Source organism: Sarcophilus harrisii, chromosome 4 (assembly GCF_902635505.1).
Source record: "Sarcophilus harrisii chromosome 4, mSarHar1.11, whole genome shotgun sequence".
Classification (NCBI taxonomy): Eukaryota; Metazoa; Chordata; class Mammalia; order Dasyuromorphia; family Dasyuridae; genus Sarcophilus; species Sarcophilus harrisii.
In genome coordinates, this window is record NC_045429.1 from 455,091,910 (window position 1) to 455,107,266 (window position 15,357).

A 15,357-nucleotide genomic window follows, 5' to 3' on the forward strand; every position below is an offset into this window, starting at 1 on the left:
TCGAGGACTGAACCCTGCCAAGATACCTGGGATTCTGAAGGGTCCTGCTCCCCAGCAGCAGAGCGTGTATCTTCTCGGGGCCTCATGGGCAAAAATACCCGGGGTCTAAAACTCTACCTAGTACAAAGGAGAGCTCCATCACTTTGGATGTCTGCGCCCCAGCACCAAGGCTGATTGCCAAACCCCCCACCGAGAGCTCACCTGGCAGCTGATCAGGAGTAAGAGGCCCAGCTTTCTCAGAATTCAAGGAAGAGGAGTCCAGGGGGGGCTGCTGCTCTGCTGCAGAAACTTCCCAAGCCCTTTCCACATGGCTAGCACTGGGGCTGGCCTGGAGTTGATGTCCGGTCTCAGGCACATCCTTCTCATGAGAGGCTCCAGCTTTCTGGCCGGAAGGGCTCGGCTTCGGGCTCTGCGCTAAGCTACAGCTGCTCAAAGCCCAGCCCAGATTCTCCACCTCCGAGCTCCCCTCTGCAGGAGGGGGACCACCGGCCTCCTCTGGCTCGCCTGGGCCCGACTGGCGTGCCTCTGAACACGTCCAAGCAGGGCCTTTCCTGAAGGCTTCGGGACCATCACATGGAAGCGACTCCTCCTCCGCTTCCACACAGTCTGGGTTTTCTGAGAGCGAGGCTTTATTTGGGGAAGGGTCGGGCACGTTCAGCCCGTTTCTTGTGACAGCCTCTCGCATCATCCCCTTTTTCAAAGACACGTCTACGTCAGACCCAGTGTCGCTCAAGCCCATCTCCTCCAGCTGCATCTTCTGAGCCACGTGATTTAGATAGGAGCGGAAGCGGCCACTGCGGTGCTGCTGGACCAGCCGGGCGTAGGCGTTCTTCTGCGGGCCGGCAAGCTTGCTGGAGCTAGCTCTCATTCCACTTCGGACGTATCCCAGGTGATCCATACTTCAATGAATATGGCCAAACTTTAAAGTGAGGCAAATAGAAAAAATAAATTACTTTTAGCACATAAAAACATTGAATTGAATACTACATCAGAACAGAACTGGAATCATAGCTCTTAGGGCTCAGATAATCTAGTCAAACTCCTACAGATACGGTACTGTCTTAAAGTAAGGGCGATTTTCCAAAACTTCCGTCAAAGTCTGCTTTGAACGCCTAGTATTAACGATAAGCAATACAACACATGATTTCTTTGTTGCAGAATGCGGCCAAGCCGTGGTCAACAGGACCAGACTGGTCACATGCCATTGGAAAAACGGACTGCGGCCCATGGTTCACATACTGAACCAGTATAGGTGAGAAGAAGGAAAAAGACCCAAACTTTAAAGCTATTTTGTCTTTTTCAGCGTCTGACACATTCGAACCCTTTGTAGCCAAATACAAACTATTAGGCACAAAAATATGAACTCAACTGTTTTCCTTCTTCACATCTGAGTGCTTGCCACAGCACTCTAGATCTGGGGGGCCACCAGCCAGAGTGGGCTCAGGCCCAAGAAGAGGGATCAGAGATAACTTTTCCCAGAACTACTACAAAATTCATACTTCTGCCCTAAAGAAAGGCTGGATGTCTTTTCAGAAGAGAAGGTCAAAGGGCTTGTATTCCTTTGTGGGGAAGGAAGAGGGAAGGGGGAAGGCAGAAAGAATGGAAAGGAGAAAGAAAAAAAAGGCCAAGATGAATCCTGAACTGTTCTCTCTCCAAGGAATAAGCAGCTGCTTGTCCTATGGGCTAAGCGATATGAGCCATTCAATCAATAAGCACTGATTAAGCACTTATTATTTGCTGGATGTACGGTAGATGTAGGGCAGCATGATAGAACATTGAGTCTCAGAGTAAAAAACTGGGTTCAAGTCTGTCTTAAAGACAGATGAGAGATAATCCCTGTCCTTGAAGAGCTCATATCCCGTAGGAAGAAGAGAAAAGAAATTTTCAGAAATGGTTCAAAGCAGGACCTATTCTATACAATCATTTCTTGAGAACTTGGGAAATCTAGGATGGGAATCAGGAAGGGACTCTTAAAGGAGTCAATACTTAAACAGCCCCTGAAAGGAACTAGGAGCTTCAGGAGTCCAAGCTAAAGGCTTTGGGCCAGCTTGTACTCGGATACAGAGGCAGAAATGGAAAGGAGCGCACGGCGTCAATACTGATCGGGAGGCCCAATGTGGATAGAGGTTAGAGAGGGGTAAGAGGAATCCAGCAAACTCAGTCTGAAAAGGGAATTTGGGGCCAAGGTCCATGAAGGACATGAAAGGTTAACCCGAGGAGCCCACATTTTACCCTGGAGGAAAGAGGGAGCAACAGGAAGTTCTGGAACAGAGGAAGGACACATTCAGAGCTGTGTCATGAGACTATCAAAGACATAGTAGTCATGATTGGGGTGGCAGAGGCTGCTCTCAACCTGATAGGAACCATGGAGAGATGCTGCTACCTTGATAGGAATCCCAAACTCAACAGGAAAACTCCCTGCATACATACATCAAACAGAATAACTCACTCCACAAGTGATCTGCCAGTCATGAACCCCCAGAGCTTGATGGAAAGAAGCTAAAACTACCACCTTTTAAGAAATAATTTCATTTAGGATCAATTCTGATGGACATGGCTCTCTTCAGCAATGAGAGCATCCAAATCAGTTCCAATTGATCAGTAATGAACAGAACCAGCTACACCCAGAGAAAGAACATTGGGAAAAGGGTGTGGACCACAACATAGCATTTCCACTCTTTCTCTTATTGTTTGTTTACATTTTTGTTTTTCTTCTCAGGTTATATTTACCTTCTTCTTAAATCTGATTTTTCTTGAGCACGATAACTATAAATATGTATACATATATTGTATTTAGCAAATGCTTTAACATATTTAACATGTATGGGACTACCTGCCATCTGGGGGAGGGGGCAGAGGGAAGGAGGGGAAAAGTTGGAACAGAAGATTTTGCAACTGTCAATGCTGAAAAATTACCCATGCATATATCTTGTAAATAAAAAAAGGAAAAAAAAGAACTAATTTCATTTAAGTAGAACTATGCACCACGAAATCAAATGTATTTTTAATTCAACCCACAGTAAATTCCAGTGGATCACATGTTATCTGCTGCCTTCAGGAGTTTCCAACTCTCTTCAAGAAGCTCTATTGTACTCAAGGTTGCAGACTAACTCTCCAATTCACCAACATTCACACTGGAACAGTCAAGTGGATGAAGAATGGTTCTTATGTGACGTACAGGGGGCTAGAAGCCACCGCTCTTAGGCAGGCCGTGCAAACCAGCAGTGAACTGCACCGGAACCGAAAGGAGAAGAGCCGGGCTGCTTAGGGAACTGAGGCAGTACCTTTAATGACAAGTTTCTCCCCCTTAAAGCTAAGATTAGTCTAGTAACACCATCTGGCTGAGATGCACAGCACACCACTGTCCCTGATAAATCAAATGACCAATGACAAAGGAGCTGCACTAAGTCAGATACATGGGTGCACTGTCGGTGGATCTATGAACTAGTTCAACCATTCTGGAAACAACTTAACACTAAATTAGAAAAGTCACCAAATTCTATATACCTTTTTATCCAGAGATGCTACTATTAGAAATAAACTCCCAAGAGGTCAAAAATTGAGGGGGAATGTAATTAATAAAATACTTATGATAGGATTTTTTGTGGTTTAAAAAAAAAAAAAAAACTGGAAACAACCTGGAAACTCATCAATCAAGAAGTAGCTAAAGAAACTCTGCTACAGCAATGTAACTATATTATGACATAAGAAACAAAACATGAAGAATACAGAGAAAATTTGGGAAAAACTGCAGGAATTAGCAGTCACATAAGCAGACCCAAAAGCACAACGTACACAGTGACTACAAGAATATAAAAAAAAATCAACCTGGAAAGACTTCGGAAGTCTACTAGATGCAATGGCTAATTTGGAGTCCAGAAGTGTGACTAGCAAAGACTCTGCCCGCCCCTTGGTGGAGAGGTGCGTGCCTACACACACAGCACAGCACACGCCATCTCACACAGGCTTCTTACAACTTGGGTCTCCGAATTATAACTCCCCAGAAAAGAGAGGCAAGGGAAAGGGACCACATTCTATAAATAAATAAATGGGGAGGGAGAAATAATATGAAAACTAAAGATATCCAAAATATTTTTTAAAACATAAAGAAAACTTCTCGGTTTTTTTAAAGCATGAGAGGTAGAGGTCACCCAAAGAGCAATGGAAAGACACGTGGTAAGCTGGAGTAAGCCGCAGCACATTACCAACCAAAAATTATTCAAAGTAGCAGGAAAGATAGTGCTAGACAAGAAGGGTGGGTCAGTCATGTGTCAAGAGCAGAACAAAACCGAATGCCCATGTGCTCCTCTGGTACAGTGTCAAACGACCCCCAAAAGACACTCCCCCTCTGTGGTTTTGGACCTCCGTGTTCACAAAAAAAAGAGATTAATGGCCATACAGCAAAAGGAGGATTGCTTCAGTTGAATCAGCACTAGCTGACATCGACAGGAGATCACAGCTCCAAATGAAATGGGTCTATTCGTTTGAGGAAATCTAGAACCAAAATAAGGAAGCAATGGGGAGATCTGGGTGAAGAGTGACCCCCTCATTCACCCCAACCGCTCTCCAAAGCGACCCATGACCCTTTGTTGCCAAATCCAATGGCCTTTTCTCAGCCCTCATTCTCCCTGCGATCCTCGTCTCTCCAGGTTTTGGGGGCATCTCTCCTACTTCTTGTCCTACTTTTCCGACCAGTATTTCTGAGTCTTCTTTGCTAGATCCCCATCAAATTCTTGCCCTCTAAGAGTGTCCCTCGGGGGTCTGACCTGGACCTTCTTCATCAGCTCTCATGGATTTAATTACCAGCCAACTCTACGCTGATGATTCTCAGATCTACCCATCCTTCTCTGATCTAATAACCTTAAATCACAAATTTCCAACTGCCTTTAAGTCGACATCTCATTCGCCCTCAACCTTCCCCATTCCTCTCGGTCCCCTATCCTCACAGCCTGAAAGTCACCCTGACCTACCTACCCCCACCCTCCCCTCGATTGTCAGGCCCTTCCCATGCACCTGCCTCTCTCCAGACTGTGCCCCCCAGGACAAGCCCACAACACCTCACCCCGGCATTATTACAATAGCTCACGGGCTGGGGGTCTTGCCCCAAGTCTCTCCCGACTCCAATCCATCTTTCATTCTGTCACAGAGCCATTTTCCCAAGCACAGATCCAGGCTTGTCATCTCCCTCATAAACTCCAATGGCTCCCTATCACCTCCAGGGTCAAACATAATAAAGCCATTTATAACCTAACCCACACACTTACCTTTCCACTTCTGTTTCTTCTGTGGTTCCTCCCATCCCCCCAAAGTACTCTTCCACCCAGTCACACCCACCTCCTGGCTGCTCCACAGACAAGGGCTTCCCTCTCTGGGCACTCTCATTTCCACCTTCCGTCCTCGCCTTCCCCTCTGACTTCCTTCAAACCTCAGCTGTTGCCCTTCCTTTTACATGAAGCCTTCCCCAATTCTGCTTCATTCTAGTGCCATTCCTCTGTGAAATAGCTCCTATTTCTCCTTTTTTTATCTCTACCCTGTCTCCCCCATTTAACCGTGAGCTCCTTAAGGGCAGGAACTTCATCTTTTGCCTATTTTTGTATCCCCAAGGCTTAGTACAGAACCTGGCAAACAGTAGACACTTAATAAATGTTTATTTATGGACCGTCTGACACAGAAATAATAAATATCATGATTGGAGGAGAAGAGTTTAAGAGGGTTCTTCAGGGTTTGGAAAACATTTGCAGGTCTATTATCCCGTTTTATCCTTAACTACCTTGGAAAGCGAGTGCTAGCACTCGCCCCATGGTAGAACCAAGGGAGCAGAAGTTGGAGGACACTAAGCGGCTCATGGCGCAGGGAGGCTGCAAAGGAGGCCTCCCTGACTCCAAAACCAGCACTCTCCCCACTGTGCAACCTCCTCTATGGAGCGCTCTGAAGCATACTCTGGGCTATCCAATCGACAATCAACATTTATTAAGCGCCCACAATATACACGGCACTGTCCTAAGACAGTCCCATCCTCCAGGATCTCACAGTCGAAGAGTGGAGACAAGCAAAGGTGCACAAATAGGCTCTCCACAGGAGAGAGCCGGAACCACGCAGGGCTGGGAAGGCTTCCTGTAACAGATGGGGCTTTGGGGGGGTACTGAAGGGGAGCACTCCAGGGGTGAGGGACAGCCAGAAACAGGCCTGGAACCCCAAGCGGAGGAGCTGGGTATGTGGAACAGCCAGGAGGCGGGTGAGGCTGGAGCAAAGAGATCCTACCAAGGAGCAAAGGGAGAGCCCTGAACGCCAAACAGAAAATGGTGGGAGGCCCCTGGGGGTGACAGGAGCCACCCACGCTTCTGGACAAGCTCGCCCTGGGGTAGGGAGAGCCTTAGAGCAGGTGGCCAGCGCGATGATTCAGGGGCTGTGCTGGGCAGCAGCACTGGTGCTACAGAGGGGCACCCCCAGGTCCTGAGGAGAGTGGGGGGCAGGGGCTGAAGGAAGAGGGCCCAGTCTGAGGGACACCTGGGGCGGGAGGCCCCTACAAACCCAACTGAGGGAGCCCTCAGAGGCAGGAGGAAAACCCGGAGAAAAGGAGGCACCGAAGGGAAGTCTGGGGCTGCAGAGGGAGAGGGGACTGAGGAAGGCAGGAGGTGGCCATGAGCCTCAGGGACCCCTGGCAAGGGGGCGGGGAACTCAGTTTGAGGCAGGTCTCTCTAAGAAGCCTTCTGGATCCAACTCTGGGAGAGTCAACAGAGAGCGCTGGGATGGTTGTCAGGGCCATGGGTATCTCGAAGCGAAGCCACACAGAGGGAAGGGCCCCGGGCGGGGAGACACTGGTGACAGGAGGCCCCAACAAACCCAACTGAGGGAGCCCCCAGAGGCAGGAGGAAAACCTGGAGAAAAGGGGAGCCGAAGAGAAGCCCGAGGCTGCAGAGGGAAAGGGAACTGAGGAAGGCCTTTGACCCCCCAGCAGTGACAGGAGAATACTTCCACACATCCACATGACAAGAGGGGAGAGAATCTGGGACCCTGCCCCGCAGGCAGAGGCGGGATGGAGCAGGCAGCCGGGGCCCCCACAGGGCCGGTCACTGCTTTGGAATCTGCCTTAATGACAATGTCATCCTTCCAATGTTGGAGGCTCCGAGAGCGGAAACACTAGGCCGGACCAAGGGAAAAAACAACCTTGGGAACTGGGGAGACAGACCCCCTGGATTGTAGAACATTTTATAGTCATTAATAGGAAAGCTCCCGGGGAGCAAAATTCCACAGGCCGGGAGGGGCAAGAGACTGAAGAATGAAATCGTGAAACAAATGAATCTTGGTGAGGAACCAAGTTGGGAGCCATTTAGAGACTACTGTGAGCTTGCCCGATGGCCATCCACAAAGTGACGGGAAGATCCCAGCACCCAGGCACAGGCTTGGCTGCCAACAGGGCTCCTCTGCCCAGGCGGACCTGAAGCTGTAGAACCTGACACGACGTCGGATCTGGGAGCACTGGGTCAGATACATCTTTTTTTTTTCCTCTTCTTTTTCCCTTTAAAAAAACCCTTGGGGATCTGTATGTGCATGAATGCTTGTGGCAGCCCTCTTTGTAGTGGCCAGAAACTGGAAACTGAGGGGATGCCCATCAATTGGAGAATGGTTGGGTAAACTGTGGTATATGAATGTTATGGAATATTATTGTTCTGTAAGAAATGACCAGCAGGAGGATTCCAGAAAGGCCTGGAGAGACTTACACGAACTGATGCTGAGGGAAACGAGCAGGGCCAGGAAGGAGATCATTCTATACTTCAACAACAATACTATATGATGACCAGTTCTGATGGACCTGGCCATCCTCAGCAATGAGATGAACCAAATCAGTTCCAATGGAGCAGTGATGAACTGAACCAGCTACGCCCAGAGAAAGAACTCTGGGAGATGACTAAGAACCATTACATTGAATTCCCAATCCCTCTATTTTTGCCCACCTACATTTTGGATTTCCTTCACAGGCTAATTGTATAATATTTCAGAGTCCAATTCTTTTTGTACAACAAAATAACTGTTTGGTCATGTATACTTATTTTGTATTTAATATTTACTCTAATATATTTAATATCTACTGGTCATCCTGCCATCTAGGGGAGGGGGTGAGGGGAAGGAGGGGAAACATTGGAACAAGAGGTTTGGCAATTGTCAATGTAAAATTACCCATACATATAACTTGTAAATAAAAAGCTATGGATTTTTAAAAAATAAAAAAAGATAAAAAAAAAAATTAAAAAAAAACCTTGGTGATAGGGGATGGCTGCCCAAACCTGAGGACAGCCTAAGCAATGTAAAAACTAAATCACAATCACAAAGCCAGCAGTTTCCTAGTGAATGCTCCCTTCTTGTGGAGAAGAGAGAGAGATGGGCTGGTTTGATGATATTACGCTTACATGGATTTGAAATTTTAAATGGCTAGGCCTGAAGAATTATCATGAATAGCCAGGTATCTAGTAGGTTCCCCAAGGCTCTCTCCAGGACCTAGAGCTGTCCAACATTCATCATCAATGACTGGATGCTTCCACAACCTTCAGTTTCTTCAGTGGCTACTAGTATTGAACCTACATACAGTAGGTATTTAATAAATGTTTAAATGAAGGATGCAACCAAGATTTTTTTTCTTCTTTCAGGAATCCAGTCTAAATTTGGGCTGATAAGCAATTAACACAAGGACTTATGGATGCAGACGGAAAACATTGTGGAACAAAGAGCACAAAAACACCTCTTTGATACTCGACTCAATTCCCAAGACATTACAGCCTTGTGGATCAGCACAAAAGGCTGCCTGAGTCGGATGGCAAGAAGCAGGACCAGGCCCAAACTTGGTGCCTTTCCAGCATTCCCCTGCACAATAATCTGTCCATATGAAGCACCCAACAAGCACCACTGGGGCTGGATTCGGTCTCCAAGGACCACAGGAAATAACTTCAAACAAATGCTTCCAAACAGAAAAACCTAAATAGGAACCTAATCAAGAGTCAGGGGAGTTTAGTGACGAGAAGGCAGGCCTTGGAGACTCAGGCCCAGATTCTAACAAGTCACATCACCCGTGAGCCTAAGTTTTCTCACCTGAAAATGGAGACGATCCCCCCCTCTCTGACCCAGAGATCCCACTGCTAGACACTTGCCCACAAGTGTCCACAACCCAAGTCAGGGCCTTCATGCAACAATGCCCCTGGTTACCACAAAACCAAAGCCCACAGCAGTCCTGGCCAAGCCTGGCATGTGAGAGGGCAGGAGAGCAGGTGAGGTGAGGGCCTCTGGGTGTAAGACCAGGCCAATGCACTGGTGAGTTCTGCTTTTTTTTTTTTTCATTCTTTGTTGCAAGGGATGGCTTGCTGGGGGAGGGAACAAGGAAGAAGAACTGGGAGGAGTGGTGGGTAGAGCACCCACCCTGGAGTCACCGGTCGTGAGAGCCCAGGCAAGGCCCTCTACCCCAGGTACGCACCCCCCCCCCCCGCCGCCCCCAGTCAAAGGAGCAGAAGGAAACAGCTACGGCCTCCACCATCTCTGCCAAGAAAACCCCAAATGGGATGGCAGAGAATTTGATGGAACTGAGGGGGCAAATAGGAGGAACCCTGGGAGCCCAGCTCCACGTGCGGCCTCTCATTCTGGCCACAAAAAAGGAGCGCCTTCCTCTGTCCAGAATCTCTTAGCTCCTATGCCGTCCCCAGGCCTAAGAATCGACACGGGTGGGAGCCTCAATCTGGGAAGCACCGGGAGGGGGTGTGACCCCAACAGTGTAAGGAGGATCCAGGAGGAGCCCGGAGCCCCATGGGAGGTGCCTGGGATGCCCAGTTTTGTCCTAGAGCCTCAGAAAGACCTTGCAGAAGGAAGTGCCGCAGTCCCACGGACTCAGATTATTTGGGCAGCTCCACAATGAGGGAGCAAAGCAGGCAGAGCGTCCGTGTGATCAGAAGTTGTTGCAAGAGTGCTGGCGAGAGCCAGGGTCAGTCTAGGCCCAGAAGGAGCCCATTAAGAGAAGCACTCACTTGTCAGATCTGAGGCTCAAGGGAGAACAAGGCTCAAAGAACGCAAACCTGGGCGACTCAAAGGATGGCAGAGTCCTGAGGAAAAATCTGTTTGGAGAAGGGCCTCCTTCTAGCTGAAGTGTAGGGAGCCGGAGATGCCTCCAGGGTAATTCACTGATTGAAATTCATTTTAAAATCACACTTTACACTTGGTTCTTCTCAGTGGTTCAGTGATCCAAAGCCATCCCAATAGAGTCAGGACAGAAAATGCCCTTGGCCTCCAGAAAAGAACTAGGAGACCAAACGTAAACCGGCACATGCTCGATTCACTTTTTTCCTTTTTTTTTTCCTCTCCCATGGTTTTCCCCTTTTGCTCTGATTTTTCTCTCCCAACATAATTCATAAAGCAATGTGTGCTAAAAAATAATGAATTGATCTTTACTTATATATACTGTACTATACTTATACTATGTGTCTTTACTATAACAACTCAAACAACTTTTTCAGGCCTAAAACCAGCTTTTCTTTGTACACCGACAGCGCCCATCGAGCAGCTTTCACACATGCAGGTGGACACACACACTCTACTGGTCGGCCACGGTCCTGGAATACTCCAAGTTCTTTAGGCCAACCTTCAAGGTCCTGCGAACGTCGCCCACACACCACCCATCCCCATCAGATGATTGGCCAGGAGCTGCTGGGAACGCTTCCCCTCCCCCCAGTCTATTCCACTGGGTCATCAGAATTGTGGGAAGGTTCTTCCTTGTGCTCCCGCAGTTCCCCCTATTGGTCCACAGCAGCATTCTGGACACCGGCGGGCTCCGATCCACCTTCCCTCCCCCTCGGCCGGCCTCTCCCCCGCAGCCGCCCGCCAAGCCCCAGGCTCCCCCACCGTCCTCTGCAGCAGGCTCCTCTGGGAGCAGATTCCGCTTCTGCCTCCTCTCCTCCCCTCACATGTTATTCATGGACGCCGCCTTTCTCCCAAGGCTCCCTCTGCATTTCTGGAAGCCCACTCTGGGTCCCCCGGCCACTGCAGGACCTCACTTGGCCATCACGGGGGTCAGCCACTTCTCCACCTGTGAGGTTCCCACCAGACCTCCCAGACACGCTCCCACCCTTCTCTATGACTTGAGCGGCTGAATCACAATCTTTGCCTGCCATCATCACCCTCACAGATGGCGACATCAATGACCAACATGGAGGCCCCCTCCCTCAGCCCCTGTGTCCACCCCCCACAGGGTCTCCCCTGCACACACCCACTGTCACCCAAGAAGCCTTGGCAGCAGAGTCGGGGGGCTGCCCCCTGGCCGGGCTGTGGTTTCTCATGAATGATGGTTGTGCTTATGCCCCTCTGGTGGCCACATCTGGGTTCCTCTGCAGTCTTACTCCTGGTACTGGCTACTGCCTGGTAGGGGGCTGGGGGTAGGGGGACCCAGACCTGGGACCCCACGTTTGTCAGATGAGGAAGAGCTGGCTGATGACGGTGTGAAGCTGCCACAAGACTCGGACAGCGTCTCCTCAGAGGATGCCGGGCAAACCAGGACCTTTCTTATGTTCGGAGGGGAGGGTCTTGGCCATTCTTGGCGCACCCTTCCCTGAGCCAAGCTGGGGGAGCGCGCGGGACGAGACGGGACGAGGGGCCTGGGGTGTTGGGAGATAGCCCCGTGGCCCCGGGCAGCTGCAGCGGTAGCTGGGTCCTCATGACCCCATTTGGGATTTTCTTGGAAAAGACACTGCAGTGAGTGATCACCATTTCCTTCTGCAGCTCATTTTACAGATGAGGAAACTGAGGCACAGAGGTAAGCCTCTGACAAATTCCAGACGCTCCCCCAAAAGCCTGATTTAGCTGTGAGATGACGGAGCCAAACTCGTTTTAACGCCGTACTGACAACTTTGACATGATTTGGAAATGTTAATGACTAACTCCAAGATGGCACAGATAAGAGTCGGTTGGCCCCCTCCCCCGAAACCTACAAAGATGGCACCTGCTGCCCTGGCCAGCCCTCGTCCCGCTGTGCCAGGGCCACGCTGGCAGGGACGCCCGCTCTCTTGACTGACGGCTCTCTGCCCCACCCACCCCTGCCTTCCCCATTTCCCTGGGTGCGTCTGTACCTCCTGCAACCCTCTGGGGTTATCAGGGTAACTGCTGCCCCCTTCCCACTGCCACTGGGGTCTTTCCCAACGAGTACCGCAAAGCTGGGCTGAGCCCATTGCCCCACTTCACAAATTAAGTCTCGGTTCACCTTCCCTGTCTGACCGGCTCCCCAGACACAGCCATCCCGAGACAGGGGTCCCAGGGGCCCACGGGACGCAGACATCTCTAGGGGCCCCGCCCCCCTGCAATCTCCCCTCCCCACCACCGACTCATGCGCTCTCTCAAAGGTCACTTGCGCCACTCTTGCTGCAGACCTTCCTTGGCTAGAGTAGCCCCCCCCCCCAAGCTGCTACAAAGCTGGGTCATCCTCTTCCACTCCCTAATGCCCCCAAGATCCGCCCTGGGCCCCCTCCTCTGCTCCTTCCCAGGCGTCTCCCAGCGCTGCCCCTCTCCACGCGGGGCCCACAGCGCCCCAGCTCCCGCCCTTGCGCGGGTCGCTCCCACCCCACTAGTGGAGAAAGTCCGGCGCCTCTGACTGGACCCACGGGGGATTTCTGCCCCCCGGCCGCCCCCCGCTCCCTTCCCCGCAGCTCGCCCCCTTGTCAGCCCGGCTTCTCCCCCCAAAGCCCCCGTCACCGGCTGCAGCCCCTCCCTGCCCCCCGCCCGCGTGGGCCCGGACACACCGTCTCGGGAGAGAAGCCCTGGGCAGGGGAGACCAGCAGCCCACGGGCCGTGCCCGGGTGGGAGGGGGAGGGGCGGGCTTCCGGGGGACACTTCCCAAGAGGCCCGGAGGCCCTGGACCAGGGAAAGGCGGCAGCCCTGGGGGAGGAGCAGAGGCCCCGAGGCCTAGTTCTCCAGGGTGCGACCCCACCTGGAGGGGAGGGAAAGGGCTCTCCCGGGCTCCCGCTGGGACCTGAGTCATGGAGGAGGAGCGTCCTGGAGAGGGGAGTGACCTGGGCAGCTTGGCTCAGCCCCTACGGAGGGGAAACGGAGGCACCGAGAGGGAGCGCTAGGGCCGCCCACAGAGACTGACGTGGCCGCCAGGTGGCGCCCCTGCTTCCCGTGGGGGCGACCCCAGACCCTAAGCCCGCCCAAGGCTCTTCAGGCCCAACCTCTGGGTCTGCGAGGCGCTTCCTTCCGGATTCTGCTCCGGGCCCGAGCAACCCTCCCTCGCTGCTCGACTTGGAGTGGGAACCTTCGCCTCCCGAGGCCTCAGCTTCCCCATTTATACCAGACTTCGATGAGGGGACCACATGCTCCTCACCACAGGAGGCCTCGAGGGCGCGCATGCGCGAAAGGCGCGGTGACGCCTCTCCCCCTCCCCCCCCCCCCACACACACCGGGCGCATGCGCGGACAGCCGGGGGCCGCGCGCCCTCCGCGAGCCCGTGGGGCGGCGGGACGCAGGGCGCGTGCCCCTCGCCGACGGGGTCGGGGGCGCCGGACGTGAGGGGAGACGCCCCCTGCGCGCCGAGGTGCCTGGGGCGGCGGGGGCGGGGCCCGGCGGCCCGGAGCGCGGCCGGCGGAGGAGCCCGGACGGACGGGGGGGCCGACGACCCCGGGAGCCCCAGCCGCCTCCCTCCGGAGCCCGGGCTCCCGGGACGGGCGGCGGTCACTCACCCCTGCTCCCGGCTCCGGCCGCCGCTCCGGCTCCAGGTTGCTAAGGAGATTCCACTTCCGGGTCGCAGGCCAAGCGACTACGGGCTCCGGCGAGGACCAAAAGAGGGCGGGAGCGAAGCGTGCGCGGGGAAACTGAGGCTGCGAGCCGGCCGGGACCTCCCCCCCACTGGCCGCCCCCCGAGGGCTCCCGTGGAGCCCCCCAAGGGCGGCTGCGGACCGTGTGGCCGCTTGGCAGCAGGAGGCTCCCCGAGGGCGGCGCGCAGCGGGAGCTTAATAAACAGATTGGTTGTTTTTCCTTAACTATTGCCGCCTCTCCATCCCAGCTCGGACAGAGACCCTCAGACGCGGCCCCGGGGAGCGGGAAGGGGAGCGGATGCTAAGCTCCTGCCGTGGGCCGGGCCTCGTGCTAGGGTGGCTCCCGTTTTACAGTCAGGGAAACCAAGGCAAAGGGAGGACGCAGGCGGGGTCTGAATTTAGGTCTCTAGACTCCAGGCCCCGGCTCTATGCACTCAGGTGCCGCCGGGCTGCTTAGGGGTGGCCTCGGATTCTGAACTGGCCTGGGACCCCTCGGGTTGGTGCTCTGGGGGCGACCCCATCAGCAAGGTGCTCCCCAAGCTGCAGGCGCTCCCCCATTCCTTCAGTGCTCCCTACAGCACTCCCCCATTCCTGCAGTGCTCCCCCATTCCTGCAGTGCTCCCTGCAGCACTCCCCCATTCCTGCAGTGCTCCCCATTCCTGCAGTGCTCCCTACAGCGCTCCCCCATTCCTGCAGTGCTCCCTACAGCGCTCCCCCATTCCTGCAGTGCTCCCTGCAGCGCTCCCCCATTCCTGCAGTGCTCCCTACAGCGCTCCCCCATTCCTGCAGTCCTCCCCTCTTCCTGCAATCCTCCCTGCAGTGCTCCCTCCGCAGTCCCTCCTCCTCCTGGCCCATGGAGCCCTCCCCCCTCCTCCCCGGCCCCCTGCTGGGGATGATGGTGGTTGGTCCCAGGCAAGAAGAGGCTCAGGTCATCCCCAGTTAACAGAGGAGGAAGCTGAGACGATGCAGCAGCCCTTGAGTGAGGCAGCACTTGAACTCGGGTCTTCTTGGCTCCAAATCCAAACTGTCTCTTGCAGGGGAGCCCTGAGGGCCGCGCCGGGAGAACAAGCGCCCTGACACTCCCCCCACCCCATCCTCACCCTGCCTCACACCGCCCCCTGCAGTGCTGGCCCACGGCCTGTTTAAGGCATCTAAGAGAAGCAGGAGGCTCTGGAACAGACAGGAAATCCTCATTTCTGTGAATCTCCCCGGGGGCTCCCGCTCCCATTGGACGACACTCCCAGAGTCCCTCAGGGGACCCAGGGAGGGGCCGGGCCCAGCCGCCTTGGGGTCTCCTAGGTAAGAGCTGCCTTACCTTGTGGGGCAGGTCCCGGGGCACCGAGGTGGCTCCGCAGGAGAGCAAACGAGGGTGTCCGAGGGCCCAGGTCCCCAGAACCGCTGAAAGCCGAGGGAGCAGGACAGTGGGAAGCCGCCCCTCCCAGAAACCTTTGTGGCCAGGAGCTCCGGGCCTTCCCAGAAACACTCCAAACTCCCCCTGCCCCCTGGACACGTGGGAGGCCGTGCTGTCCCCCTGCCTCAGTTACTTCTTCTGTGAAGGAGTGGGGACCCCTCCGGGCTCTCT

At 53.6% G+C, this 15,357-nt stretch overlaps 1 protein-coding gene across 2 annotated transcripts in view; it reads right to left on the minus strand.

Annotated features, from left to right (window-relative positions):
* DIS3L2 (DIS3 like 3'-5' exoribonuclease 2) overlaps window positions 1-13,780 on the minus strand; it is a 285,169-nt gene extending 271,389 nt beyond the window's left edge. The window contains exons 1-2 of one of the 2 annotated variants that reach the window (XM_031968143.1): window positions 13,701-13,780; window positions 202-919 (exon numbers count right to left, since the gene is read on the minus strand). In XM_031968143.1, coding sequence (XP_031824003.1) covers window positions 202-898 — 697 coding nt within the window. In that variant the 5' untranslated portion in view covers window positions 899-919; window positions 13,701-13,780. Of the gene's footprint in view, window positions 1-201; window positions 920-10,878; window positions 11,065-13,700 lie in introns of those variants that run through there. The other variant, XM_031968145.1, reaches the window with a different exon arrangement.
* Window positions 13,781-15,357: the final 1,577 nt, after the last annotated feature.